Source organism: Cucurbitaria berberidis (assembly GCF_010015615.1).
Source record: "Cucurbitaria berberidis CBS 394.84 unplaced genomic scaffold K460scaffold_6, whole genome shotgun sequence".
Classification (NCBI taxonomy): Eukaryota; Fungi; Ascomycota; class Dothideomycetes; order Pleosporales; family Cucurbitariaceae; genus Cucurbitaria; species Cucurbitaria berberidis.
In genome coordinates this window covers 1,087,222-1,114,126 of record NW_024468940.1, presented here as the reverse complement: position 1 = coordinate 1,114,126, position 26,905 = coordinate 1,087,222, and the positions used below count along the sequence as shown (strand labels likewise).

At 50.4% G+C, this 26,905-nt stretch overlaps 11 protein-coding genes and 1 non-coding gene across 12 annotated transcripts; 7 read left to right on the top strand and 5 right to left on the bottom strand.

Annotated features, from left to right (window-relative positions):
- Positions 1–1,338: 1,338 nt before the first annotated feature.
- On the bottom strand, positions 1,339–2,859 carry K460DRAFT_321750 (3-ketosphinganine reductase-like protein). The gene is made up of 2 exons (XM_040930493.1): positions 2,647–2,859; positions 1,339–2,594 (listed from the first exon to the last, which is right to left on the bottom strand). The coding sequence occupies exons 1-2, from the start codon at positions 2,761–2,763 to the stop codon at positions 1,596–1,598; spliced, it is 1,116 nt and encodes a 371-aa protein (XP_040783575.1). The 5' UTR covers positions 2,764–2,859; the 3' UTR covers positions 1,339–1,595.
- A 184-nt stretch (positions 2,860–3,043) lies between these two features.
- K460DRAFT_295259 (Sas10/Utp3 family protein) lies at positions 3,044–5,041 on the top strand (the record flags this gene model as incomplete). The annotated part of the gene is made up of 2 exons (XM_040929548.1): positions 3,044–3,236; positions 3,294–5,041. The coding sequence occupies 2 exons, from the start codon at positions 3,044–3,046 to the stop codon at positions 5,039–5,041; spliced, it is 1,941 nt and encodes a 646-aa protein (XP_040783574.1).
- Positions 5,042–6,374: 1,333 nt separating this feature from the next.
- On the top strand, positions 6,375–7,295 carry K460DRAFT_380749 (uncharacterized protein; the record flags this gene model as incomplete). The annotated part of the gene is made up of 1 exon (XM_040935288.1): positions 6,375–7,295. The coding sequence occupies one exon, from the start codon at positions 6,375–6,377 to the stop codon at positions 7,293–7,295; it is 921 nt and encodes a 306-aa protein (XP_040783573.1).
- A 324-nt stretch (positions 7,296–7,619) lies between these two features.
- Positions 7,620–8,118, bottom strand: K460DRAFT_380748 (uncharacterized protein; the record flags this gene model as incomplete). The annotated part of the gene is made up of 2 exons (XM_040935287.1): positions 7,620–7,977; positions 8,063–8,118. 2 exons carry the CDS (start codon positions 8,116–8,118, stop codon positions 7,620–7,622), a joined length of 414 nt encoding a protein of 137 aa, XP_040783572.1.
- A 538-nt stretch (positions 8,119–8,656) lies between these two features.
- K460DRAFT_196780 (FAD/NAD(P)-binding domain-containing protein) lies at positions 8,657–10,613 on the top strand. The gene is made up of 3 exons (XM_040927158.1): positions 8,657–8,747; positions 8,799–9,894; positions 9,940–10,613. Exons 2-3 carry the CDS (start codon positions 8,883–8,885, stop codon positions 10,227–10,229), a joined length of 1,302 nt encoding a protein of 433 aa, XP_040783571.1. The 5' UTR covers positions 8,657–8,747; positions 8,799–8,882; the 3' UTR covers positions 10,230–10,613.
- Positions 10,614–10,816: 203 nt separating this feature from the next.
- Positions 10,817–10,932, bottom strand: K460DRAFT_t67. Its single transcript has one exon. It is a non-coding gene; the product is annotated as a tRNA-Leu (tRNA).
- Positions 10,933–11,717: 785 nt separating this feature from the next.
- Positions 11,718–15,233, top strand: K460DRAFT_380746 (RIC1-domain-containing protein; the record flags this gene model as incomplete). The annotated part of the gene is made up of 5 exons (XM_040935286.1): positions 11,718–12,059; positions 12,108–13,526; positions 13,581–13,848; positions 13,897–14,384; positions 14,454–15,233. 5 exons carry the CDS (start codon positions 11,718–11,720, stop codon positions 15,231–15,233), a joined length of 3,297 nt encoding a protein of 1,098 aa, XP_040783570.1.
- A 1,167-nt stretch (positions 15,234–16,400) lies between these two features.
- Positions 16,401–18,725, top strand: K460DRAFT_295719 (uncharacterized protein; the record flags this gene model as incomplete). The annotated part of the gene is made up of 2 exons (XM_040929582.1): positions 16,401–16,545; positions 16,699–18,725. 2 exons carry the CDS (start codon positions 16,401–16,403, stop codon positions 18,723–18,725), a joined length of 2,172 nt encoding a protein of 723 aa, XP_040783569.1.
- An 87-nt stretch (positions 18,726–18,812) lies between these two features.
- K460DRAFT_196736 (uncharacterized protein) lies at positions 18,813–19,275 on the top strand. Its single transcript, XM_040927157.1, has one exon. It carries the CDS (start codon positions 18,901–18,903, stop codon positions 19,180–19,182), a length of 282 nt encoding a protein of 93 aa, XP_040783568.1. The 5' UTR covers positions 18,813–18,900; the 3' UTR covers positions 19,183–19,275.
- A 94-nt stretch (positions 19,276–19,369) lies between these two features.
- Positions 19,370–19,786, bottom strand: K460DRAFT_410399 (uncharacterized protein; the record flags this gene model as incomplete). Its single annotated transcript, XM_040937372.1, has 1 exon — positions 19,370–19,786. One exon carries the CDS (start codon positions 19,784–19,786, stop codon positions 19,370–19,372), a length of 417 nt encoding a protein of 138 aa, XP_040783567.1.
- A 438-nt stretch (positions 19,787–20,224) lies between these two features.
- K460DRAFT_389507 (ARM repeat-containing protein) lies at positions 20,225–22,611 on the bottom strand. Its single transcript, XM_040935743.1, has 3 exons — positions 22,240–22,611; positions 21,826–22,183; positions 20,225–21,776 (listed from the first exon to the last, which is right to left on the bottom strand). The coding sequence occupies exons 1-3, from the start codon at positions 22,583–22,585 to the stop codon at positions 20,330–20,332; spliced, it is 2,151 nt and encodes a 716-aa protein (XP_040783566.1). The 5' UTR covers positions 22,586–22,611; the 3' UTR covers positions 20,225–20,329.
- A 3,244-nt stretch (positions 22,612–25,855) lies between these two features.
- K460DRAFT_420837 (uncharacterized protein) lies at positions 25,856–26,855 on the top strand. The gene has a single exon (XM_040938104.1). The coding sequence runs from the start codon at positions 26,037–26,039 to the stop codon at positions 26,739–26,741; it is 705 nt and encodes a 234-aa protein (XP_040783565.1). The 5' UTR covers positions 25,856–26,036; the 3' UTR covers positions 26,742–26,855.
- The last annotated feature ends 50 nt before the right edge of the window (positions 26,856–26,905 follow it).

Sequence of the window (26,905 nt, the reverse complement as noted above, 5' to 3'; positions counted from 1 at the left end):
CTTCAGTATGCCTGGCGCGAACGGCTTTTGTCGAACTGTACGCGCTCGCTCGTTTCATCGGGTCTCGTGTTGACTGACCGCCACCGACCCCACACACCAATTACGCTCCCAAGCCACCTATGAAGAGTCTGAAAATCAAAGGCCTAACATCCTGGTCCCTGAATCTCTTCTGTTCTCGACCATCTAATGCCAAGCCGTTAGTGACTTAATCTCTTCACGCCATGCTCCACCCCGCGAGTCAACCACAATGCCATGCAGAGTGATCTCGGGGAATTTCATACCACCATAGGCTTTTCGACTTGTACCGCGAATTTCAATCAGCCTAAGGGTGGTAGATCAGGAAGCTATCAAAATAGCACCCATGACTTAATTAAACGCAACGACACTATAGTGACGACAAATTCCACCAAAGTTCTAGGATTCGCTTTCTTTGACACCAGCAAACACGGCAAGCCCAAACAGAGAACGATCAGCTCGCAACTAAGACTGCCATATGTATATTCAATATTGCGAGCCACGGTAGTCAAAACAAGCTCACAGTTCGGGCGCTCGCTGCCGCTGCAGGGTAGCCAAAGCAGTGCTGCGCATGGGTGGAGACTCACCCTGTGCCTTCCTCTTCTAGTAGGGCGGGTCAGACCCTTTTCCAACAACGTCATCAGCAGCCTCACTTGACTACACTATTCAAGAATACAGACAAGACCTTCTAAAAGTTCTCATCAACTAATTTCGCTGTTCTGAAAAGGGATTTGACGATTGATGCAGGGCAAAGCCTGGGTGGCTGCAGGATCTTGTTCACTTCGCAACTAGGAACATCAAGCTCCATTCATTATTTTATGATTCTGTTGTCTTGACATGAGCATGCAGTAGTGAAAATCCCAATTGAGTAAGCACCAATATACCGGTCTAGCGTTGTGGAATCATGGGTTAGTTTACAACTTCTGCCGAGCATGAGGGGACTCCTAGTCAGTTACTCTACTAAATTGTATGACTTATCCCCCATTTCTATATGCACCTCTACAAATAGCTACCCAGTAAATATCTAATCAGCCCTTCACACGTCCGCAGTTAACCACTGTAGTACTTTCAGACCACTTATCAACAACGATAACAACAGCCATGAGCAACTAACGAAGTACGCCCATGGCTTTTGAGGGACTGCACAAAGCCATCCGACAGATTATGATGTATGACTAGAATGCAAGACCCATTCCTCCGAGTAAGATGACTATAATCAAAGTCTGCAAAGCCTTTGGTCCTGCAGGAAGGTACCTATACACGCACTCTTCGAAAGAACAACGGCTACAGATGTCAATGCTATGTGTTGGAAGTTGAAATGAGGTACGATTCGAGTATTCTGGTAACTTAATAGGGTACTAGATGTACACTAGTAGGTTGTGTTGTAATTTGGTGCTGTTTGCCAGGGGGTATCAAACAGTCCGTAGAGGGCCTATCCCAGCGATTGGGATAATGAGCCTAAATTGATCATTCCCGAATCTTTGCTCAAGGTGTGGATTGTACTTAATATGTACTTCATACGTGAATTTTCTACCTTATGTGCGTAGATTACAATTTACAAACACGGAGCTGTACTTCTCCTATTGTGCGTTCTGCTTAAACAAGGGCATTCCGTTCTTCTTTCCCCAATTCCAGACCTTGCTATTCAAGTCCGGTACCACGATCAGCCAGACTATCGTTGCGATCCACACTCCAAGCGTGTCTAGAACAATGTTGTTCTTCTGACTGGAACCGATTGCTCCCCAGCGCAGCAAATGTACCACCCAATTTGTCGCTGTCATGAAGTTCCCGCCTTCCAAGCCGTTGACCACAGTAGTCGCTGCTTCCAGCTCCGTCTGTTTGGGATCTGTAGTCTCAAGTTCGCGAGTCACAGGATGCTTCGTCTTCTCCTCGTTCTCGAACCCGGGAGAGAGTATGGTTCCAGGGAAGATAACATGGATGTTAACATCGAAAGGTGCGGGCACCTGACCTGTGGTGGTGTTACTCGAGCGGCGCGCTGCATTGTACATTTGGACTTCGGAGCGTAGACCATCCGCAAGGGAGCGCAAGGCTGCTTTGGCAGGGGCGTATGGTGAATAGCCCAGTATCCCAACAAAGGCAAGGGCAGATGATGTGATTATAAATTTCCGCGGCGGCTCAGGCGCAGTGCTCTTGCCATGCGAGCCATTTTCGTACGGTACCTCGGGATAAAGCCAAGCCTGCAGCGTCTTCTGGGCAAGATAGGCTGCCGCAAAGTAGTTCAAGTCCATCTGCCTCCTCAGTGTGTCTGTACTCGTCTCTATAAACAGTCCTGGCGTGGAAGCTCCAGCAATACACCACACAATCTCCGGCATATTGCCATTATTCCAGGCTGTAGCTTCAGCGAGTATGCGCGCGTTTTCGCTCTCAGAGGTCACGTCGGCGGAAATGTAGGTAAAGCGTTGACTTGAAGGGTTCTTTGCGTGGACTTTGGCGTGTTCAAGGGCCGATTCGAGGTTCTTGGTTGTGCGGGCGACGAGAATTAGGTTTGCACCACGGGCGGAAAGAAGGCGTGCAATTTCTCTACCCATGCCCTGGGATGAGCCGGTGAGGAGGACTGTCTACACATTGTTTTAGCAGAGACTTTGTTAGAGAATGGGCTATAGTGCTTACTTTCCCCTCCACCGGGAACTGGTTACCCTTCCAAAATGCGAGGCCCATGACGTCCAAACTGATGATTGCAACAAGTATCAAAAGGACGATTGTTGCTCCTAGAAGCAATTGAGACATGGGCGCAAGACTACTGCGGTCCCAAGTGAGACGGAAAGGAAGGGAGGAGAAGGGAACAGCTGAAGATTACTCAAAATCATGCCTAATGCCTCGTTTTGGTCAGTTAACGGGCCGCTGCGGGTGTTGGAATCACGTAGGATTTCTAGGCGTTCAATGCTAAGCCATTTGTAGACTAGACGTGTTTATTAGCGTGAAATATCCCGCGGCCAAGCCAAGATTTCGAGGAAAAAGTTGGGCGCAACGCTCACATCAGCAATCACGAACGCCTAGACTTCTAAGTATGGCAAAGAAGAGGAAGGCTGGCGGTCGCGCATATGGCGATCCTGCCGAGCAGAAAGACGAGGACTCAAAGCTTGCGATTAGCACATGGGAGGACGTTGCAGATTCGGAAGACGAATTTCACATCAATCGCGACAAGGTATTGCTGGACGAGGGACCGACGGCAAAGAGGCTGAGGAAGCACCAAGAAGAAGGTTAGCTCACCTTCGTCTTCTGGGCTCAAAGATTACCATCTGACTTATGTGGTTTAGACAAATTTCTGGAACATTCCGACGAAGAAATCCTCGATAACGGTGTCGAGGACGACGATGATGCCGATGAAGACGCTGAATCCGACGACGGCTCTACTGATCAACACAGACCAGATGCCGAAGACGAGGACGTGGGCGGCTGGGGCGCCTCGAAGAAGGACTATTACAATGCAGACGCAATAGAGACGGAGCAAGATGCTTTGGATGAGGAAGCAGAAGCCCGGCGGATACAGAAGAAGCAGTTGCAAGCTATGACAGAGGCAGATTTTGGCTTCGATGAAGACGAGTGGCTGGCGCAAGATGGCGAGAAGGATGCAGAAGCCGGCACTGTGGTTACTGAGGTTCTTCCACAACTTCAAATCACGGAAAGCATGTCTGAGGAGGAACGGCTGAAGATTATGCGGACACGATACCCCGAATTCGAGCACATATCGAGAGAATACGTCAGGCTGCAGCCGTTACACGATGAGTTGGCTGCTACCGCCACTGCGGCTGAACGGTTGCTCAAGGCACAAGCCGCCAAGTCAGCAAAAACGAATGGGAAGACTGTGTCTATACCTATGGCAGTCACCAAGTATAGAGCTTGCGCAGCGTATCTCGCCGCAATGGCCATGTACTTTGCCGTTCTCGGGTCGACCGCGAAAGACGATGGCACCCCGGTCATAGCGTTGGACCCTGCGGAGCTCCATGAGCACCCAGTCATGGAATCTCTACTCAAATGCCAGAAGATGTGGGCACGCGTTGAGAGTCTACCAGTCGCCGATCCTATGGTTGAGACTAGGAACGGTGATGAGCTTTCCGTGATTGAAGAAGACAGCTCCATTGCAAATCCGGAACTGGATGCAGCTGTAGTTGACAGGAAGGCAATCAAGCAGAAGAAGAGTAAGGCACAGCGTGCTACAGAGATCGCTCAAGCGGAGGCAGTAGCACGTCGCGCTGCGAAGTTGGCGAAGGCTGAACAAGGCCTTGCTTCGCTTGACTCCCTCACGGACAAGGCTGCCTTGAAGAAGGCTGCCAGGAAGAATAAGACTACTGAACCGAAAATCAATCTGCTGAATGCAGAGGACTCAGACTTCGGCGAGGAGACCGAGCTTACTGCACACGAACTTGCAGAGAAGACCAAGAAGAAGAAGTCACTTCGCTTCTACACATCACAAATCGTACAAAAGGCCAACAAGCGCGACGCCGCTGGCAAGGACGCTGGCGGTGATGCCGACGTACCGCATCGCGAGCGCCTCAAGGACCGGCAAGCCCGCTTACAAGCTGAAGCCGAAAAGCGCGGCCAAAACAAAGCTGGCCCCGGTGTTGCCTTGGGTGAAGATGATGGCGCCAGCTCAGCCGACGAAGCCCCACCCGCTCGCAACAACGACCTCGAAGACGAAGACGGCTACTACGACATGGTAGCAGCTCGTTCCAATGCCAAAAAGCAGACCAAACTCGATCGCGCGGCTGCATACGCGCTCGCCGCGCAACAAGGTGCCCAGGTCATCGAAGAAGAAATCATCGGCGATGACGGCCGCAGGATGATCAGCTACCAGATTGAGAAGAATAAGGGTCTCACGCCGCATCGTAAGAAGAGTGTGAGAAATCCGAGAGTTAAGAAGAAGGAGCAGTATAAGGAGAAGCAGAAGAAGCTCAAGAGCATGAAGCCCGTCTTTGATAAGGGTGCCGCGGCGAAGGGGAGTGCTAACTATGGTGGTGAACTTACGGGTATCAAAAGTGGATTGGTTAGGAGTCGAAAACTGTAGTGGCTTTAGTTGGGCTACGTTAGGCCAAATCTCATCCCTCAAAGATCAAGTCGTTGCTCCTAGACTATACAATTTTTTGTCTTTCTTGACGCTTACAAAGCCTCCACCTACCTCATCTCGCATCTCGAAGGCTTCCTTCTAAGGTTTGCATTATCCCCCAGTTCCTATTCGACCTAAAGCTTCGATATCTTAGGAGGCGGCCGACCTCATCTACTGAGCTGAGCAACGGACATGATGGAATGGACCGAAATCTGCCCAGCACACTACTGTCATCTATTTTATTTGTGTTTGTCATATTCCAGTGTGGGTAATTTAAACCCAGCTAGGTAATATGGACTTGAGATCTTATCATTGGTCTCCATGGTAGAACATAATGGTATAAGAGCGGAATGAAGCAAAGGAGTTCAATGACAAGTACCATGGATAGAAGAAGTCCTGAGAGACTGCCACGACACAATTCAACACCGCTCTTATGGGCACACTGCATAATGCAGGGTGCGCGCGAGCGCAGCTGACAACGGCCATCGTGAACCTCAACTCAATACCAACACACGGCCTCATTCTCCAGCTAGATAACAAAGTCACCCCATTATTTGACCAATGCCAGCCGTCGAAAGTCGGCTGATGTCTTCTAGTACATATAAAGTTCAATCGGCGAAAAGGGGCCTTTTTAATGCCTGTCTTGCGAACAGCTGATCTCAGCCTGCTACGCCGCCTCCCGCAACCACGTCCAGTAAACTGAAGATACGGGCCGAAACCACCCTATATCGAGTCTCGATAACAATAAAACATGGATACGATAGGCCAGAGAAATGCAAACGAACAATTACGCACTGTGACGAAGACGTGAGCAAATACATCTGGTGGGGAAACACGCTGCGTCACAGGGACCATGTGGACGAATGAAAGCGCATAGCGGACTGGTGCTAACGCGAAAGGGCGACGACACGTGCTGCGCGATACCCGAAACTGTCCGCGCGTACGACCCATTGACGTTGCTCTCTGCCCGTTGGGTCTCTTCACAGGAGCTGAACGAATCCTCTGAGATCTTGGTGTACCTATATAACGGGTCGTCGGTGTTGTGGATGTACAACAGTGAGGCTTTTAGGCCTACCGAAATACGATAACCGAGTACCTTTGTTTTGCTTTGAAGACCCTCTACTCTGTTTGAACGTGCCTTTGAAAGTGCCTGAACCCTTCTACATTTACTCGCTGATCCAACCTCATACGACCTACAGGAGCCCAAGGGAACGTTCGACAGCTTCGAGTCACAGGGACCTGGAAGCCTTCCAATGCTTCTCAATTAGTAGAGATACTCAAAGCCATTTCAACAATGGCCGACCTTGTTAAAGACAGCATTGGACTCAAGACGCCATTGGAAACCCTATACCCATTTCCCATTCCAATGCTCTCTGAGGCTCACATCCACATCTTCACCGCTGTCCTGACTCTCTTGCTACCACTCGCTACGGCTTTCTACATCCACTACGACTACCGCGCCTTCCTCTCCCTTGGACCTGGCGGCACACCCTCTACACCACTCGGCTACCTAAAGATCAAACTTCTATCTATACTTTGTCTTCGAGATCCATTGCGCCCTCTCCCAATACCACCGCACTTCAGGCCGCAAAAGGGTTATCTCAACGACGGCACGCTACTCAAGAGACCAGGTACAAAACCCGTGGTTCAGGGCATCGCACCACAAAGACAGCAGACTCAGAAGAGCGATAGGATCGTGTATGCACGATTAGTCGCAAAGATCAAAGAGGTTGCTCGCGACCCGAGGAATTGCTTACTGGAGCGAACCTCCTGTTTCGAGAAGCACAGTTCTGGCCTATTCACTTCTATACCTATTACGCGGACTTGCAGAGGAGAAATCTGCCATGCTCATCCTTCGGACGGATCCATGCACATGACTCTTCATCCAGCGGATGCTAAACTCGTGCTAGAGAATGGATGGGGCGAACGACATCCGCTGGCTAGAGGAGGGTGGTGCAGGAGGTTTGTGCCCAAGGAATTTGTGTTGATCTACGCACCAAGGGACGAAATAGAGGTGGATATTATGATGCGGATCGTTGCTGCGAGCATATGGTGGGTTAGTGGCATTGACGTCAATGGAGACGAGGATGGGCCTAGAAGGAAGAGTGCAGACGTGGCGGCTGTTAGCAGGGCGATGGAGGGGAATGAGTGTTGGGCATGCAATGCTCATGGATGTAGTGGTAGTAAAGTGGAAAAGATGACTGGTGATGCTTGAAATGTCCAGTCGAGGAAGTGGGAAGCTAGTGGATTTGGTGGGGATTTAAATGGGACAGAATGCTCCGATCCGACAGTTGATGCTCTTTCAGCAAGGCGTTTGGTATGTATGGCGGTTATGGGATATAAAATCGGCGGATTTGCCGAATGTAGTCCATGTTTGAAATGACCCAAAATATCGATATTCCAGTCTCCTTCTCTTTCGATGTCCTTTGCAGGCCCGTGCTGGTATCGCGCTCTATCTGTAGCCAGCTCCATATAGCTTCTGCAACATGAATGCCATTTTTCAAATTGTCGCTGCTCCTCTCTGCACCTTTCTGGCTACCTAATTCTTCCCACCACTCCTAACCCATTCCTCGTATTCCCTCCTCTTTCCCTTGACATCCCAGAAGCCCCTCCTTCCCTCTCCCTTCCCACCAATTCCTCCATCTAGCCCCAAGAACGCATACTGGTCGCCCTCACTCAACACCTCTTCACCTTCTCTCGTATATTGGCCCTCTCCGTGCCTACCCCCGCGCGAGATCTGACCCGCCCACTCCGCATGTTGTATTGGCTTGAGAGGTGCGAAGGATATTACAATGCCGAGTGAGAGAAGTAGGATTGATGCGAGCATTTCGATGGTAATGTCGAGGGGAAGTGGGGTGGAAGCAAAGGTTGCGGTATGCTCGTGGGTGGAGTACACGCTGCAAGTGTGTCAGCGAATTCAATTTGATGTAATCGTAGACTCCGTAAACTAGGATTGAAGACTCGGACTATGGTTAGACGTACGCATGCGTTAGAAATAACGCGCCAACGGTGTTGAGCACCGTCCCAAAGAAAGCCATTGCGGAGCTTGATGGAAATAGTATTATCCTTTCGTGGCACGTGTAGGTAGTTGCGATGCACGCAAATCGAGTAATCGTTATATGCTAGGGACAGGAGCAGTCGTGTGATATCCTAGAACTTGGTTGCGCGTGAGAGCCAAGGTGGAGGCTACGAAGCGACGAGCTTCCAATAGATTGCTTGGCATTTCGAGGACCCGCATTTTTGCACTGAAGCCTACTGTTGCGTATATCGTTTCCGCTTCACGTATCCTCCACAACTCGTCTTGCACATTCAAATACGTTGTCCCAGTTTTCGTATCTCGTATAACTTTTACATCTTATCTTGCACGTTCACATTAAATATGATGCAATGCAGAAGTTAGTTTCGCAACCATTATTGGTCATGCTCAGTACGACTTCGTCATAACAATGACTTGCAACTCTCAACATGCCCAATCTGAGCGTAGCCATGCGTGCAGTGGTACATGGGCCATCCCAGGCAATAGCCCATCACGAGTCTCAATTGGCTCTCCACACTAAAAGGGACAAGAGGAAACTGCCGGCGGAGATGCGGTCGGCGGTAAATGTCGCCGACAGTTCGTTCGGAGATCTTTACGGAGAGAACCAAGACAGCGCGGCTTTGACCAATAGTGAATATATAAGTACGAGGCTAAGTCGTAGACGTAGACTGACGTTTCAAGTTCTCTTTGACTCACAAATCGGACGTCCAGTACTTGTTACTGGATTCTATCATCCCTCGCAAGCACGCTACCACATTCGGACGCATGAGAGTCTCAATAGCATCGCCCAAAGCTACAATGTCTCTCAAAATCCTCATCGTCGGCGCAGGTGTCTGCGGACCAGCACTAGCCCTGCTCCTCCAAAAGTCCAATCCCAAACATAGCATCACAGTAATCGAGCGTTATCCCTCTCTCCGTACTGGCGGCCAACAAATCGACCTGAAAGCCCAGGGCATACCTATCGTGAAGAAGATGGGCCTCCTGGAAGCAATTAGATCTCATCTCGTTGCTGAAACTGGTATGGAGCTGGTTGATACGAACGGGAAGAGGTTGATGCATTTTGGTGTTCAGGGTGCTGACCAAGGTGGGAGGAGCCTGGCGCTGACGAATGAGTATGAGTTCATGAGGGGGGACATGGTGAAGATCTTTTACGATGCTACTATTGCAGAAAGAGCAGAGGCAGAACGGAATGGAGAGAAGGAAGGAGGGTTGAAGTACGAGTTCGGCACGACAGTGACAGCTCTCGACCAATCCAGTGACAATGGAGTTGCAGTCACTCTCTCAAACGGGCAGACGGCGCAATATGATCTCGTCGTTGCAGCAGATGGCCAAGGTTCGCGAACTAGACGCCTGGCTTTTGGTGAAGAGGTGAGCACGGAAGCGTTCAAAGGCCTTGGTGTTCACGCCGCCTACTTCAACATCCCCCGACTCTCGACTGAAGACAACCTCGCTCGCATCCACTTCGCACCCGACAGCAGGATGGTCATGACTCGGACAGGAAATCGACCGATAACACAGGTGTATTTCTTCCTTATGAAGGACAAGGAGCGCAACGAGACGATGAAGAAAATGTACAAGGAGTCACAGGAGAAGCAGAAAGAAATCTGGACGGAGGTATATGAAGATGCTGGTTGGGAATGTGAGCGCTTTGTAAAAGGGATGAAGACAGCCGAAGACTTTTACGCATGTGAGATTGCCCAAGTCAAGATGCCACGGCTACACACCGGTCGGGTTGTTCTGCTCGGAGATGCTGGGTACTGTCCAAGTCCGTTTACCGGTATGGGCACTACCCTGTCTCTACTCGGTGCTTATATTTTCGCAGGCGAATTGGCAAGAAACAAGAACGACGTAAGTGCAGCACTTACTGCATACGACAAGTTGATGCGACAACCCATTACTGAGTACCAGAAGCTGGGTCCCGGGACTGAAGGAGGCTTCTATCCCTCCTCTGCTTTAGGGATAAGGATCGTGAACAATATCTTATGGACTTTGTCTTGCTTCAGGGTTGACAAGGCGATTCAGTGGATTCATGGAATGTTCCCAGCAGAGCAGGGTAAGTGGTTGTTGCCAGAGTACCCGGAGTTGAATTTGGGGTCCGAGAACGCTAAATGAGATGAATTTTCGGGGCCTATTTTGGAAGACAGTCGGTTGCTTCAACTCGGAGCAATAGAGGCATGATTAGCGAGTATTCTTTGGTGCGAGCACGTGTAAATTCCAATCTTACACATTTACTTGCGGCTTTTTAATTTCGTTGTTCACAACCTTGAGCAGATTTCCCCAAACCATCAATCAATTCAGCTATACATGTTCCTGACAGCTATATCACTAGGCACGAAGGTGGATTGGACTGGATCCTAGAGACCCCTCTGGTATTGGTCTTACCGTGTAGTGAATGATTACAGGATTCAATGCAAGTGGAATCATGGAGTAGATACATAAGCTTACAAGGAATCCCTATAGAACTAACGTTTCATGAAAAAATCAAAACTCACATAAACTGCTGTCTTTTTACTTGTCGACTTACAAAATTTTGTGTTAAAGAGTCAAGATGATAAGCGTAGTCATAGTTGGCAGAGACGTAGATGCGGGACAATCTAGAGCAAAAGAGCAACTCCTTGTGTTTACATCCTGTGTGCCTCTAGTATGGAGCAACAGCAAAAAAAGAATCCTGGAGTATCTGACTGAAGCCAGACGAATGCTGATGAGAGTGGGACTCGAACCCACGCCACTTTCGTGACCAGGAAGCAGGGAATTAACCTTGCGTTGCTAAGGAGAGACCTTAACCTGGCGCCATAACCAACTCGGCCATCTCACCAATTTGATTTGATAGATGACTTGCCTGTAAGCCACAACTTATACTTGAATAATGACCGTTTCAGCCTAAAAGACCGGACAATGTCCAGCAGCAAGGTGTGGATCTAAGACTTGGTCTTGTGCCAGAGGGTGGGAGCGGCTGAAGGAAAATTTGCTGGCCAATCACTTGATACACAACACTAGAGCGAGGAATTCTACTACCCGAACCGAATCCAAACATGAACCTCAGGGCTCCTGGAACTGCAATCTCCAACATGTGAATACATTGAATATATTGTGGCCTGCAGCTATGCTCTTTTATTAAATACTCGCAATGGTAGAGACCTTGAAACGAGCACGTGTTCACCCACCTACATTACCATCAGTGGCGTCAAACCGACAAACCCGTTCGAAGTGCGCAAGTGCGCGCCGTGATCGATGGTTTTCAGCATAACTGCCTAATGTGGCAGTTGCCATTGCACGTTCTTCCTACTTGCCACCAACATCGGATCGCACAGCCTCCTCGATATCATCTCAATGCGCTGATCTGCTTTCCCTACGATCGACACAGTTGACATCATTTCTATCATCACGGTGTCAGTGTAAGGAGGCCGGGCGAACGATCGACGCTCGGACCAACAAAGCGCGATTGCTGCGCCTCCATACCAGGGGCTGTTGTTCACCGCCGAACCCCACACAGCCACTTGTACCCTGCACCCGCTCAGCTAGCATGAGCTTCGTGAATTACACCACCCTGCAGTGAGATGGGCCCGCGCAGATGAAGCCATCAAACGCCGATAGAGCGCCATGACGTATTGGCCCATCTCGTCGCCCTCTGTGTTTGCGGCGACCAAGCACACGAATCCGGAGCGGACGCGTCTATCTCACGATGGTGTGGAGCACAAACAGCCAGGCGAGCGACATGGCGAGTCGGACCAAAGCCCACAGTCTCGGGTGGACGATGAGACATCCACGCAAGGGAAGAGCGGGGTAGGCAAGAAAGATGGCGCACATCTCCAGAAGCAAAGCGGCTCGGAGCAGTCTGCAGAGGACGATATACATGGCAAGATTATATCGCTCAGGGTGACAAGGAGTGGACATATGTTCGCTACCCTCACCCGGTCAACCTTGACAATTTGGCAGACGAAGGCATGTCTCCGTTTCTGCTCAATTGGTCTATTGCTGATGGTTCATTAGCCTACAGTTGTATTAGCCTCCGTACTGCGCTCAGAACATTCACTGAAAACGTACGGCCCAAATACAGACATCCTTCTCCGGCCCGATTCTCAAATATTTGTCGTGCAGACCACCCTTGGTTTCTTGATCACGTACTCGCTTGCGACAGATCACTCGTCTCGCGTCTACAAGACACAATTCACAAACACACATGGAGGGCATTCTAGGAGAACAAGTACAATCTCAGGCTTCAAGATACAACGTCAGCATGACGCCAATGCCGGGCCTGGAGAAAGTAGCGGATTGAAGGAGCTCAGCCTCCGCTTTCGCATGGTCATACGCGTAGATGCGGGGATAGTAAGAGCTCTTGCTTTAGACGACGAGCTGGTCGTTGCGACTGAGAAGCCTACAGCCGTACAATGCATCCGCTGGGCACCTGACAGCACTGGGAGTCAGACGAGTACTGAATTACTCTCGAAGATGGCTTGGGTGGGAAAGAAGGCGACTCTTCGTGACATGATCCACGATCGGCCCATGAATCTGTCGTGCTGGATTACTGGGGAAGGACAAGCTTTCGCTGTTCAACGAATCGTGAAGCGGGAGGCGATCGCGAGTCCAAGTCTTTTCCGTGGATACGGCTTCCACACTCCGGAGAGTGACGCTGACCACGGCGTAAAGGCTGCAATCAATGCGAGGTTCTCTCTACTGGCTGTCGGCTGCGCCAGTGGGGAGATATACGTCTACACCGCCCGTGACTATACTGGAAACATACCCCTTTCGCACAAGATGCGCCCTAACACTTCATCACCTGGGAAGCTGAATGTTTTAGCCTATTCTCCCGATGGATACTGTCTCTTCGCTGGTTACGAGAATGGATGGGCCATGTGGAGTGTCTACGGCAAACCTGGGGCTACCAGTTTTACCACCGACCGGACACTGTCGGTGTCCAATGGGGAAGGATGGCTCCTTGGTGTACAAGAAGCTTTCTGGATTGGCGGTGGCGCAGAACTCATCCTGCTGAGCCCTGATGATAATCGCTTGTTCGTACTTGAGATGGCTCGAAGCGCTATTACAGGCTGTTTCTCGTCAGCCAATATCTCCCGGTCGCTGATGCAAACAAGTACTGGCTTCATGATCTATCGCGGCTACGATCTGCCAGATCTTACAACTATTTCTGCCGACGTCTCTCTTTGGCACACCGTACAAGTCCCTTCTTCGTATCTGGTCGACCAATGGCCTGTTCGAAGCGCTGTTATCTCAAACGATGGCCGGTATGTTGCGGTTGCAGGGAAACGAGGACTTGCGCATTATAGTGTCAACAGTGGGAGATGGAAAATGTTCGACGATCCGTTTTTAGAAAATGAGTTCACCGTTCGAGGGGGCATGTGTTGGTTCCAACACGTTTTGATCGCAGCAGTAGAGTGCCACGACTCTCACGAGGTATACACACTCACATTTGCAATGATGTTTTGAAACTGACGAAGCCCTCTTTAGGTTCGAGTATACTCACGCGAGGCGGCACTTGACAACAGCAATGTCATGCATATTCAAAAACTCCCGGCTCCGATTGTGCTAATCACACCATCCGGGGAGGATTCGCTTCTTGTTTATACCTACGAGAATATTCTATATCACTACATAATCAGTGTGGCGGATGCCGCTGTTAAATTAATACAAGTCGGCCAGATTGCGTTGCACGGTATCATTCGCGCACCCCCACGAGTGCGAGCACTCAGCTGGATTTTGCCAGAGGATCAGATTCGTAGGTCTTCGATGACCTTGTACTGATGATCAGACTAACAGGCCGTAGACAATGGAGATCCATCGCAAGACGTGGCTGTTGCTACAATACTGTTCTTAGTGGATGGCAAGCTTGTCCTTCTCCAACCTACAACTACGGAAGGCGGTGAGCTCAAATACGAGATGCGAATCATTGCACAGAACGTGGAGACATATGCTCTCATGCGTGACCACCCAGCGTTCGCACTAGATATGCAGCCAGGGTCTTTACCGCCTAGTCCATCGATTGGGCTGGCGGTCAACGACGTGCATGGTCATGATCTGCGAGACTCGTTGTGGTTCTTCGATGGCCTTGACATGCGAGTATGGATCGACATGCAAGATGTTCTGTCGTCTGTATCCGCCGAACTTGGCAGAGAGCTGCCTACACCCATAAAGATCCCAGTTGATTTTTACCCTCTATCGGCACTGCTTAACAAGGCCATTATTTTCGGTGTGGAATCCGAACTAATCCAGCGCAGGGACACCAACTTTGCCTTCCTGCGGTTTGGGACCAGGGTAAGTTTCGCGTTTTCATCCAGCGAATCGTTGATGAATATATCGATCAGCTGCTGACACGCCATGCAGACGCACCTCTTCCTTCCCGCACTGCTGCGCTATCACCTGGCACAATATAACCACCCAGCAGCCCTACACTTAAGCCACCATTACCAGCATCTGCTGTATTTCCCCCATGCCTTGGAAATCTTACTGCATGAGATTCTTGACGATGAAGTGGACACACAGCCACCACCTGAATCGGCACTGCTGCCGAGTGTGCTGTCGTTCCTGAGCTCATTCCCGCAGTACCTTGACATTGTGGTCCAATGTACGCGGAAGACGGAGGTACGCTCCTGGCGAACGCTGTTTTCAAATCTCCCTCCACCAGAAGATCTCTTCGAAGAATCGCTACAAAAGGGCAACTTGAAAACTGCAGGAGGCTATCTCCTTGTCCTCCACACGTTTGAGGAATTGCGGTCGACGGGCGATCAAGTTGTGCGCTTACTCCAGCGCGCGAAAGATGAACAGGACTGGGAACTATGTAAAGAACTTGCGCGGTTTCTCATGGCTCTCGATGAGTCGGGCGCAACGCTGCGGAGTACATTGGAGCTTGTGGAGCTGAAGTCACCGTCAGCAGAGCCAGGGTTCGGCCAGTCTCACTTCACTTTCGAGACTAGTCGCCTGAACGTTCCTCCGAGGGGTCGCAGCAACGGTAGTAGAGCTATTGACTTTGCGTCTGCTGAGAGTAGGGAGAAGAGATCAAGAGAAAACGGTAGTGTCAGTCCTAGTGGGAGTTCTGTGAGTCCGAGTAGCACGGCGGCACATGAAGCACTCGGCGACTATTTCGGGCTTGGGACGAGGAAGTAACATATCATCATCATCTAGAGCAAGGAACATGGCCAGCAAGAAGGCCAGATGGATTATCACATGCCTTCCACACAGCGAGCATCTAGCTAAATGTGCGTCGGAAAGTATACACTTTGTCGGGTCTTGCGCAGCACCTTGGCCTACTGCACGACGGAGAGAAATTCTCGAACTTTACCTGAAAAGGCGGTATAAGCTGGTGTAGGACTCCACAGGGCTGCTGACGCAAGTATGAAGCGACTACGGGAGGCTGCATGACTGGCAGAGGATGATCTTCCTGCAGCGCATGTCACAACATGTCGGCCGAGTGGCCATTTTGCGCCCACATTACGGGTGACCTGTTAAAGCGAAGGCTTAGATTACCAGTCGCATTGTGATCTCTTTGTCCAATGTTTGTGTAGCGGGAACCCATGTCGCTGAGTCGCTGAGCCAAGCGTTTTCCTATAGTCTCGACCGCTTTGGCGACCTTTGCAAGGTCTACCTATTGGTTGTCCTGGCGGAACATGTTGGACGGCAGGAGGCTTTGGGCTGTGTGGGCTTTGTGGGATATGTGGAGTTGAACCGGGGCCTGCGACGGCCGCCCGCGGAAACAAGTGCGTGACGGTGTTGGACAACCATCTCGCAAAGAGAGATGATGCTGTGTATTGCGTCTTCGAATCCAAGCGACTTGTTCCACATTGTCTTTCTGGAAACGAACACAGCATGTCCGTCAATCAGTCAGCCCGAGCTTTCCACGGGTCGTGGAAGCCCATTTCCATATGAGGGTAACGCCTAGCCTTCCTGCAGCCCATCTGCAGTGGACAAGGCCCCGGAGGCAGTGCCCCTCGCTCACCGTGTCTTGCGTGCGCTCCCCAGTTGCAGTGCATATTCATTCTGCTGCGCGTCTCTCAACATGCTTCGTGACGCATAGCTGCTTCGCCATATCGCTAGCTTGAATCCCTGCCTTTATATCGCGGGTCTGCGCCTTCCGGGAGGACACACCAAGTGGCAAGGCATACACCTACATATACGCCAGGCGACCGACCCACATCCCTAGCCTTGCCGTTGACCGAATATCTCCACCTCCAGCTTATATTACAAGCTTCACACTCGATTGAGGCATGATCAACGCATCTTCGACATCGTATCCATCATTGCGCTCGCGTGCATTCCTAACGCATTAAGTTCGAAATGACTTCGGCTCCCTCAAGCACACGAGTCCTACTTTATACCGAACACCTACATACCCCTTCGCCCTATCTCTCACCCGCATCAACCATCGCATCCGATTCGAGCTTCTCTTGGCCCTCCATGCCGCCGCATCAGGACGCAGATGGTAAGCCAAGTCTTTTTCATGTCAAGGTATGAAGCGCAATGCGTGCGTCGGCTACGCCCCTTGGATGCACAACACTTGAAGAGCCTTTCGTTAATCGTCGGTCCTCTAAATCTGTTACGCATCGATCGTGCGCTGACTTGACTTCTTCTATAGTTCATCGTCAGCGCAAAAAGTCGAGGAGCCCTTCAACTGCTATGGAGCCACCGACTGTTGGGGACCTCTGCTTCATCACAGGCAGCACGCCTGCGGAGCTCAGGTCAAAGAAGAACATGGCCATCATACGTAGGAAGGCCATGGACTCTTACTTGAAGGATGAGAAGAAAAAGGACGACAAGTCGACGGCTTCTGCAGACCGATCAAGGGTGAACAGCGAAGCCTCGGATGTTTCGCGAGCAAGCCTCGGAAGCCAAGAAACCGTCAACGAACCTCAAATTGCTAAATCGGCCTCACGACAAAGTACCAACCGAAGAAAGCAGCTGGCTCCCACCAAGTCTCCCATATCGACCAGGCAAGAGCAAGATGGTTCGAGTTCAAAGACCCAGGTAGCAAGGGTCCAGAAACCCGTCGGTTTTGTTCTTCCTCCAGCACCTATTGTACTACCTATGCGAACAAACGTTAGGCTTCCGTACGATGATTTCGAGTCACCACCCCTTTACTCTCTCGGTAAATCCTTGGACCCTTTTAGGACAATGTTTCAATCAAGCCATCCGCAAGTCTCCGTAGAGGAGCTAAAGTTTCACTGCAGCAGATACTTTGGAACGCAGGGATTGGGGAGATACTGGATACCCACCTGTCTCAAGTACCCGCACACCTTCCTCAGCACGCTGTGTCTGGCCTCTGCGCATCATGATATTGTACGTGAGCTGCCGGTAGAAAGCTTGGTGACAGCAGCGCTTCGCCAGGAAATCATCCTTCTTGTAGGCGGGAACTTACGCAACCCCGATGAGAGGGTAGCCGACCACAACATCGTCGCGGTCACCCAGCTCATTATTGGTGAAGTGATCGGACGAGAAGAAGCCGGCTTGGCTTTCCATGAAACGGGCATCGAAACTATGATCAACCAACGCGGTGGGCTGAATCAGTTGGGCATGGACGGGCGACTAGCATCTGCGATTTCGTGGGTAACTTTGGCATCTGCCATCCTTCGGGAAGAAAAACCACGAGCAATGTACGCCGACTACTGTACCGCGAAGTCAACGAAGGCCTATCCCATTACCGCCACCATTCCAGAGTCGCCTATCTATTGTCCGCGCGGAAAATTTGTAACGCTGGAACGATCAATGAGGTGTAAGCCACAAACACTGGAACTCCTCGGCGATATCCGGATGATGATCGACATCTTCCGTCACGAAACAAAGCAGAGCCGGCGAAATTCTCAGACCCTGCTCACTTTGCATAAAAAGATCATCAACGAATACGTATCTATATCTGAACTCCGCAGAACAAACGTCCTTACAACCGACGACTGGATATATGAAGCAATCCGTGTCACCGCTATCATTCAAGCAACGGCAATCATCAAACGAATACCTCTTTCCGAAGCCCTTGCTGTAGTGGCACCACAAAATGTCCCATCATTCTATGCATCCTCCGTCGCTTCGAGGTCTAATGATTCACTTGTCTCACCTTTTGACATGCCCCACGAGACGCCGCTGACAGAATACTCAACGAGCCCTTACAGCACATACAGTACGAGTCTCGCCATGCAGCAGACTGGATTCCCTTTCAACGCGCAGCGCCCGTCAATCTCCTCCACACATCGATCCTCTAATGTATCACGTCCTTCATTCTCCTCGATACCCTCCACCTCATCAGACTCGCTCTTCTTCCCGCCGCCTCCGGCACCTACACCTAGCGGGCCCACCGCACTCCTTCGCTCCCTCAAGGAGACGCTCGAAAAGTCGAATATTTCAGATTGCTGGTCAGACATGGCAGGCGTGTTGCTTTGGATCGGGCTCGTTATGGGAGCAGCGAGCAGAAACAGCGAGTGCAAGCTGTCGAAGAAATACTTCTCAGCCACAGCGATGAGGGCAGGGATCATGCTCTGTTTCGAGCATCCTGAGGCCATCAATGCTACAATGCTGAGGATGGGTGAAGTGGTTGAGGGGTTGAGCAACGAAAGTAAAGGAGAAGTTGTTCGCAAGGGAAGCGAGGGTTTGGGGAAGAAGAGGAGGGTCTAAAGACAAAATGAATATTCCTGCGCCAATAGTATGGTTTGAGCAAAGCAGGGGGGACGACGTTGGAATAAGCTTCTAACGAAGCCCTTTGGCGTCCCCGAGATATTGATCTATCAGGGATCGATATCCGTGCGCCTATAGGGCTGAGGGTGGCCTGAAACGCGGGAGGTCTTGGGGAATGAAGGGGCTGTGCAAGGCGCGATTCACTTTCTTGATCTATGTCTTCTTATACCATTCTTTCTTGGGGATTCAAGTCGGTAGGCAAAAGGGTCTAATCTCACGGCGTGTGGAGTCAAGCCAATTGGCAAAAGCTTGGGCAAGCAACACAGATTTCCTGTACTTTTCACCTCAATTACGATCCTCTACGAGTTCACAGCCTTTAATGTCTTCACATTTGAGTTCGGGAGAATCTCACAGCAGGCAGGGCGAGGGGCTCGATAGCCCCAACCCCTTTGCCTGATCGCAACGTGCAGGGCAGCAGACAAACAGCGTTATCTCAAGGTGCAATGGCTTCATTACTTGCTCCCTTTACATAGATCCCAAGAACAGTCATAGTCATATCCCTATCGTCATAAGTGTCCAGACCTTACGTCATTATCCCAATTTCATGATCATGCCCAATGCCTTGTTCAATGCCTTGCAGCAGCTTAACCGTGCGTAACCTTCTTAACGGTGCCATCTTCATCAACATGGACATTCAGCCTATCGGGCTTATGATCCATCGTGCTCATCGAGTCGGGCTTGAGAACGCGGTGCTCCTTGGGGAGATCGGTTTTGGCGAACGTCTGCAGGAAACACAGTCGGTCAGCGATGAACGATCTCTCGATGTTGCGTGCTATCCAGATATGTGTGCACAGGGATGATGTGAGGACACAGAAGACAGTGGATAAGTCCACTGGCACGCACGTATGACGTTGGTAGATAAGGAAGATGACGGGGTGAGGGGGAGCAGAGCTTACAGTCTCGTTGTGTTGGTCACCGAGCTTCTTGCCCATGAGCTTGGTAAGCCAGTCGTCGCCTGAGGAGCCGTCCTTGGACTGCAGACCGGGGACTACGAGAGGCATTTTGGTAGGAAGCGTATGTGTATAAGTCCTTCGAAGGAGGTGTGGAAACTTTGGTTGCGGAGGAATCGTGAATGTCGTGTAGGCGGGAGATGTAGTTGTGTGGAGCAGAAGAGAAGCGGGGATTGAGTACAGTATTTATGTAGACTGTGTCCTTGTGAATACTTGGTCGAGGAGTGTTTGTTGGGTCAGATGTCTAGGCTGCAGAAGCGTCGCGGTTTCATGTATGACGTCACCCGTCGCTAGCCGCTGAAAGCGACGATGAAGGTGGGGTTGGACGAACGCGTCGAGGCCGAGACACTCCAAACTTCATAGTGGACTTTGAAATATATACTTTCTCAGTGTGGCCTAAAGGTGAGATTTTACATCACTTTCTTTTCTAACTTTCTAGCGTGAGTTCTATTACAAGTGCTTCACAATTGTGGCGTAGAGTATGCAATGGTGAGGACTGCACACATCAACAACAGTTCAATACCGCTCAAGGAATGAATCTGATATCATTGGAATCTCGTTGTGTTTCTCGGACACGCTGATAAAACGCCTATTCTACAACTTTTCAAGTAGTATCTTCGCGCCGGCATTGCCTCTTGCGCTTGCCGCCGGCTTCTCGCCCTTCTTCTGCTTCTTGTTTTTAGCTTCTGCCTCTTGACCTCCCGGAGGGCTGGCGGCAGCCTCGAGCTGCTTCTTTGCCTTCTTGAGCGCCTTCAAAACCTCGTCCTTTCTATCAAACTCCTCTGCTTCGGTCAGAGCGACAATGACGAACGAACCTTGACCAGTGGCCCAGCCCACGACATTGCTCTTGATCTCATCCCATAATAAACCTGCAAAACCAAGCGCAGGCTCTACGGGTACAACCTTTTTTGTAGTAGGATCAAACTTGCCACCTTGTACGAGCGTCTTGAGCATGTTCTTTCCGTGACTTGTGGCCTTGTTATCACCGGCGGAGGCAGGGAGCGCAGAGTCAAGAATTGATTGGGAAAGGCGAGCGACTTCTACGAGCGCTTCTTGTCGCTTTGCTGGCTCGACCTCAGGTGCACCAACGAGGACTTCGCCCATGAACTGTAAACCGAATGTAAAAGATGCAAAATCAGAGGCTCGTGCGGTGATGGCGCTCAGTAGCTGAGGTTCGATGTTCTTCGCAATCTCCTGGAGACGGGTGTTTGAATCCTTCTTGGAGGTCTTCTGGCGAATGGTATATATCTCGGCCAGCCGTTCTCGTGTGTTATCGTCCAACAACCACTTGGCATCCGCCGCGAATGGATATAGCAGGACTGTTCGAGCGCGAGCGTCGTTGATCAAGTTGATCACCTTCTCGGGCAATGTGTCGTTGCTTGGTAGAAGTTCGCTGAAGATCGATTTCGACGATAGCTTGGTGTCATCTGTGACTGCCATCGCAGCAAGAAGAACATGGTGAGCATTAGCATCGTAAGCCATTGTTTCAATGGTGTCCTTGTATGGTCGCAGGAAGAGCTTGCGGTCTTTGGCTGTGCCATAGGCGAAGCAAAGTGACATAAGCCGCGAACCAGACTTTGTAAATGCCAGGTTTTTCAACAAATCCACATTGTCGGCCTCTTCGCCTTCTTTGATTGTCGGGTCAGGTTTGAGGTGCTCGAGGAAAGCGTTTGCTTGTTCTGTACCAGGCTCGCAAACCAGGAAGTACTGTAGCATTGCGTCGTGTAGCATAGTGAAACCGGTGAGCTTCTTTTGGATGAGAGCATTGATCTGGTTTTCCAGGTAATCCATAACGGGTTTCCTCTTCTCGGGCGACTCTTTCAAAATGACGGAGAGTTCCCCACTGTCTGTTCCTTGAGTCCCTAGACCTTTGATAGAAAACTCGGGTCCATACCACTCGCGGAGGAGGCGGCTCTTCTGCTCCGGGGTTGCGATTTGCCGGTAAATGTCGTCCACTATCCACGCCGCTTCTGGGTGGTTGATCATGCGTTTGATGTGGCCGTAGAACTCGACGATGACCAAGTCGCGGATTTCGGGGTCACTATGCACAGTCAGCACACAAGTCGACCAGACATAATAGGGTTACTTACCCCTTCTCTATCAGCTTGGCGATCAAGAACTTTGAGTACTTGCCCTCAGCAAGGACCTTGAACTCTCCCTTTAATTCTCGCGCAATCATCCTTCTCTGCTCCATTGTCGAGTACTTGATCGCAGTCTGTATAACTCGCACGGAATCATGCTTGAACACAAAGTCCTTCACCCTGCCCGTTATAATCTCGAATAGCTCCTTGACAAGCTCCTTCCTCTCATCTTTCTGGATGTGTGACTTGAGCCTGAGTTTCTCCCAGAGCTTCTTCGTGCGCTCAATGATATCGGCGTTGGGCTTCGCGGCCTTGCGTTCTTTGGCAAGGGCTTTCTGTTTGGCATGCGCTTCTCGAGAGTTGTTCGCTGCAGTCCACGTTAGCCTATAACACGAAGCTAATAGTCCAAGATAAATCCCGTACAGTTTTCGAACTTCGGAAGCTCATCCTCATTCGCGCGCTTATGTCCCTTTCCACTCTGCGCGACTTCTTCGCCGCTGTCTGCATCGCTCATCTCTTCGTCTTCATCCTGACCCGCCGAGAAGCCGAATGAGACGTTCGCTTCCTCGCTAGCATCTGATTCGTCGATCTCTGCGGGGCTTTCTTCCTGGACCTCTTTCGACTTTTTCAGAGGCTTCGACTTCTTCAGAGGCTTCACCTCGTGTTTCGAATCGCGCTTAGACGTGGGCTTCTCGACTTTGGCCTTCTTACTGGTGGTCTTGCTTTCAGACGCACTCGGTACTGCAGATTTACGCTTTATTCCGGCCATTTTGGGTGTAGAATTGTATAGGCGCAATGTTCAAGCGCGCACCTTCGAAAAGTTGCGTATCTCGAACTTTTTCTGAGCTAGCGGGCCGATGTTCTCCCGCGACCAGGGCAAAGTGGAGCAGTACCGCAGAATCTCCATCGCGACTCATATCTTACAACTACTTGCACTGCATCACGATTGATGAGGCTTCATCGTTGCCCAGCATAGTCTCGTAGATTTCCACGCCATGTCCTTACCGATCTCTCAATGCCATCACGCTTTCTGCAATCTCATGCATCTGCATTCCCGGTTCCTCCTACGCAACCTACTATGTGAAACAGCTGCAGTCTCCTTGTCTCGTCAGAGCTCTCTAACCTGGCGTGACATGAGGTGCTTCCCCAACACCCGGCCTTATCCTGGTTGATTTGGGCACAACACTCTTCCATCCAACCGCGAGACATGGTTCTCTTTTACCCATGAACCGGAATAGGAACATTCAGATTAGGTCACTTATATCCCCGCCCCTAAACCTCGGTTTGACGGACTTCCCCGCAGCTGAGCGAATGATATCTCTCTCTGGCCTCGCAGCGCAAATATCTTGAAATGCCCTGACAAGCATCCGTTGTCCTAGGCCGAGTTTTCTGATGCATGGCAATACTTGTAGCATGCGACATATTGATTGGAACGAGCCCAACACAAGCTTCCACGGATAATAAAATTCGCGATCCTTCCCCGCATCTCTGTACGAGTTGATTGCCACACGATTCTCATTTGCCGACTACACCTATTCTCTTCTCGGCTAATAGCTTGATAGATGCTTAACTCTACTTCTTCAGGTACAACACCTTAGCCTTCCAGGACCAAGATGGATTAGCCGTGAGGGAACGCCGAAGCATCCTTTTTGCAATCGTCATTTCTCTCAGAACATGTGCGACGCGCTAGAGTCCGATTGTAAGCTCTGACAATCGCAACACGCGGTCCTTTGCTTCATAGTATAGTGGCGACCATGCTGCCCTACCCCCGGACTTTTAATATGAAACGCTCTATTGGCAAACAGTAGTAAAGCAGTTGCTTCGGATCTCGATCAAAGCAATGTATCCAACCTACCAAATTACAGACTGACCACAATCCATCTGTCATGTCAGGCCAACTTCTCCCTATTCCTGATCGGACTAGAAGACATAGATTTCCTAGCATCCGTACAATATCTACTTGGTCATATGCATCGTTTCCCGGAGAGCTGGCTGGATATTTGCAGGATCTCCCTAGTCAGGTACACGCATCTCTAGACCCATCAGCCCAATTCTTCCAGCCATGTTGCCCTCAAGGAAAACGGCCCAGACCATTTGATTTGCTACCTTTTGCGGGAGATCATCACAACAACTTCACAAACCCAGGAAAACGCCACCTAGACATCGGTGCACCTTTCTACTCCAGGAACTGATGCCGTGGTTGACGTATACTCGCAGGGCTAGCTCTGAGTCGTCGTGTACGCGACTCTATCTGCAGTTATTGTCGTGCATCTTGATAGAGTAGCTTCCCAGAGTTCCTGGCATCGATCCCACTGAAGTTATCTCGGTTAACCTAGTCAGAGGAAAACTTCCGTTATCCAATTTCATGAGAGTATTGCGCATTCACAGCTTTCGAAGGTTGCCATCATGCCTATCTTCATACGGAAAGACGGTCGTTCTATCCGCCGTTAATCTACTTATTCCGTAGGGTGTTGATGATGGCCTAACCTGAAGTGCCTGCTCTCGAAGTATATAAGAAGTAGGTCGCCTTCATGTTACACCGCTATCCAGCACTTCCAGAACATCTCTAAGTCAGAAACTCAGAAACTATCATTATGAAGTTCTCCACTGTTCTCTACGTGATGGGACTGAGCGCGTACGTCTATCTTCCATTACCCACTACTTGTATATCTTGAACTGACAAGTACTAAGCCTTGTGGCTGCTGCTCCTCAGGAGGAGGAGGAGCCGGAATTCCCTACCTTCCCCAGCTTCTCCCGCCGCCCTGTGCCTAGCTTCTCTCGCGGCCCGTTGCCTAGCTTCACGCGTGGACCCATCCCCACCATTGTAACTCCTCTCCCGACTGGAGGTTTCCCCCGCCCATCCCGCACTCCTCGTCCGTCATTCAGCCGACCCCCGATCCCTACCTTGTCGCCCCCGACGTACGTATAGTCCCAATCTCTTCCAACTTCTCCTGAAAGCATCCTTCGCCGATAGCTTGCATTTGAAGCGCACGAAACTTGTGCTCGGATTTCAACTAGTGAGCTCTACTAAGTCTTCGATAGCTTCCCATCCGTCACTCCTCGTCCTCCCGTGAGCCGCTCGTTCACCATTTCGGTGCGCCCAACGCCTACTGTCCGCCCAACTCCCTCCCGCCGGCCAACTCCGAGCCGTTCGGCCAGGCCCTCGCGCAGCATTGGATTCCCCCCGAGGCCCACTCCCACTGATGATGAGGGCGATGATGATGATGAATAGCCGAACCAGCAGTTGACCTGCTTTTTGTCAGCGCTCGACGCCAAGGTCGTCCCGCGAGGTGGTGAACAGCCTGCTTTTCATAGCCCATACTCTATAGCTAAATACACTGTCGTTACCGTGACTCATTTGTGCCCCCAGAGTGCTATTTTGCCCATTTGTCTTTTCTAATAGGTGATAACACTCTCGTAGCGTTCAACTAACAGATATTTCTCAGTAAAAGTCCGAACTTGGTTTGCGCCTTGTCCCCATTGTCTGATAAAGGAGTTCAGATCGATGCCAGTCGCTGACATACCGCATAATAGCCATAGAAGTACATACTAGTAGCAAATACTGATGTTCTACATTAGAATACACCTGATGCTGCACAATGCGGTGAGTCTTTGACTATGTTTTAATGGCGGGTGTCGCTCTACTCCGTAGATGGGGTGGCTGCATTGCATCTCGAAGTATGAATCAATCGATGGGCTTGCTAGTCTGGGCTTCTTCTTATCAGAGGTGCTTCCTCGGAAGACTATCGGCTCAAGTAAATTGAAGATTTGAAAGCCATGGCTTTTAGGATCCTTTCGACGAAGGGAAGTGCCTAGGTACCCAGGTAAGGCTATTTGATGCGGCTAGTGTTTATTACATGTAGCAATCCAACGCTGGACTTCGACATGTATTTGTCAATAACAAATGTCTCTTCTTTTCATACCTGGTTTGAGAGACGACTTGAAGGATTTAGTGCGAAGGGTGGGTGCATTAGCGTCCACCTGCAGCTGTCTAAAAGTGGCAACGTTTCCGCTTCGACCTTGAGGTACCACACCGAATCTTTCTTCTCTTACCACATATATCGATCAATTACGGGATATATCACACGGAACCCGCTTTAATCCGTCTTCCTCGCATCGCTTGTCTATAATACAGGAAACACTCGCCCTTCGTGTTCGGTTCACCTCACACGGAATTTTGCGAACGAGTAAACTTGGCAAAGTCCATCGCGCAATCAAAGATGTCGCAACGATTCAAAGTCGATGAATCTTCAGTACCGGCCATTTTCCAAGCACAATGGCAACAAAATTCAGACCCAACGGCGCTACCATTTCCGCGCGATAACCCACCGTTTCAACTCACACCTATCGACTGGCACCAACTTTCCTTAGCCGATACAGACTTCACACCGCACTCCTGGTCAAACCTACACCATCTCATATCAACAGGTCAACTCGAAGAGTTGAAACGCTGGCCAAGCGCTCTGAAAGCATATTTAGCCTGGACGGCGCACGTGAAGGAGAAGTATGGAAGCGTGATGCCATATCTCCTCCAGCAGCGCCTGCTCTGGGAACCGATTGAGGATCAGACGGGAGCGCTTCGGTTCGAAGTACGAAATCCGGTTCCTTTTGCAAATACGGAGGATTTTAAGATTCTGAGAAATGACTGGGGCTATGCGTTTGAGCGCGGCATTCGACACATCGTGGTGTGGTTGAAGCAGCGGCTACCGGTGGATGAGGAAGGCGGTTTGAGCCAGGAAGGGCGATCTATGGTGGAAGATTATGTGAGGAAGGAGTTTAGGGAAAAGGTGGGAGAGAAAGAGGAAGGAAGCAAGATCATCTGGTTCAAGAATACGACCAATCTGCAGAGTGTGAGGAGCTTGGAGCATGTGCACGTCCTAGTCAGAGATGTGGATGAAGCGGTCTTGCAGCAGTGGATGAGATGAGTCTCTTTGTGGAGGCAAGTACGTCGGCCCATCTCTCGCAGGCACGACTGTACGACGATAGCCAAAATAAACCGTACCAAACGACTCATCCAAATGAAAGCAGTACACACCCATTACAATATCTCCTTGCCTCCACTCAGCTTCACCCACATTTTGTTCTGGCT

Excerpts from the sequence above, each read along its gene's own strand:
- K460DRAFT_321750 (XM_040930493.1), bottom strand. The coding sequence starts at position 2,763 with ATGTCTCAATTGCTTCTAGGAGCAACAATCGTCCTTTTGATACTTGTT. Across the intron at positions 2,595-2,646 it reads AGTTCCCGGTGGAGGGGAAA|ACAGTCCTCCTCACCGGCTC; the intron begins GTAAGCACTATA and ends AACAATGTGTAG.
- K460DRAFT_196780 (XM_040927158.1), top strand. The coding sequence starts at position 8,883 with ATGAGAGTCTCAATAGCATCGCCCAAAGCTACAATGTCTCTCAAAATC. Across the intron at positions 9,895-9,939 it reads CTGTCCAAGTCCGTTTACCG|GCGAATTGGCAAGAAACAAG; the intron begins GTATGGGCACTA and ends ATATTTTCGCAG.
- K460DRAFT_196736 (XM_040927157.1), top strand. The coding sequence starts at position 18,901 with ATGAAGGGGCTGTGCAAGGCGCGATTCACTTTCTTGATCTATGTCTTC.
- K460DRAFT_389507 (XM_040935743.1), bottom strand. The coding sequence starts at position 22,585 with ATGGCCGGAATAAAGCGTAAATCTGCAGTACCGAGTGCGTCTGAAAGC. Across the intron at positions 22,184-22,239 it reads GCTTCCGAAGTTCGAAAACT|CGAACAACTCTCGAGAAGCG; the intron begins GTACGGGATTTA and ends CGTGGACTGCAG. Across the intron at positions 21,777-21,825 it reads GCCAAGCTGATAGAGAAGGG|TGACCCCGAAATCCGCGACT; the intron begins GTAAGTAACCCT and ends GACTGTGCATAG.
- K460DRAFT_420837 (XM_040938104.1), top strand. The coding sequence starts at position 26,037 with ATGTCGCAACGATTCAAAGTCGATGAATCTTCAGTACCGGCCATTTTC.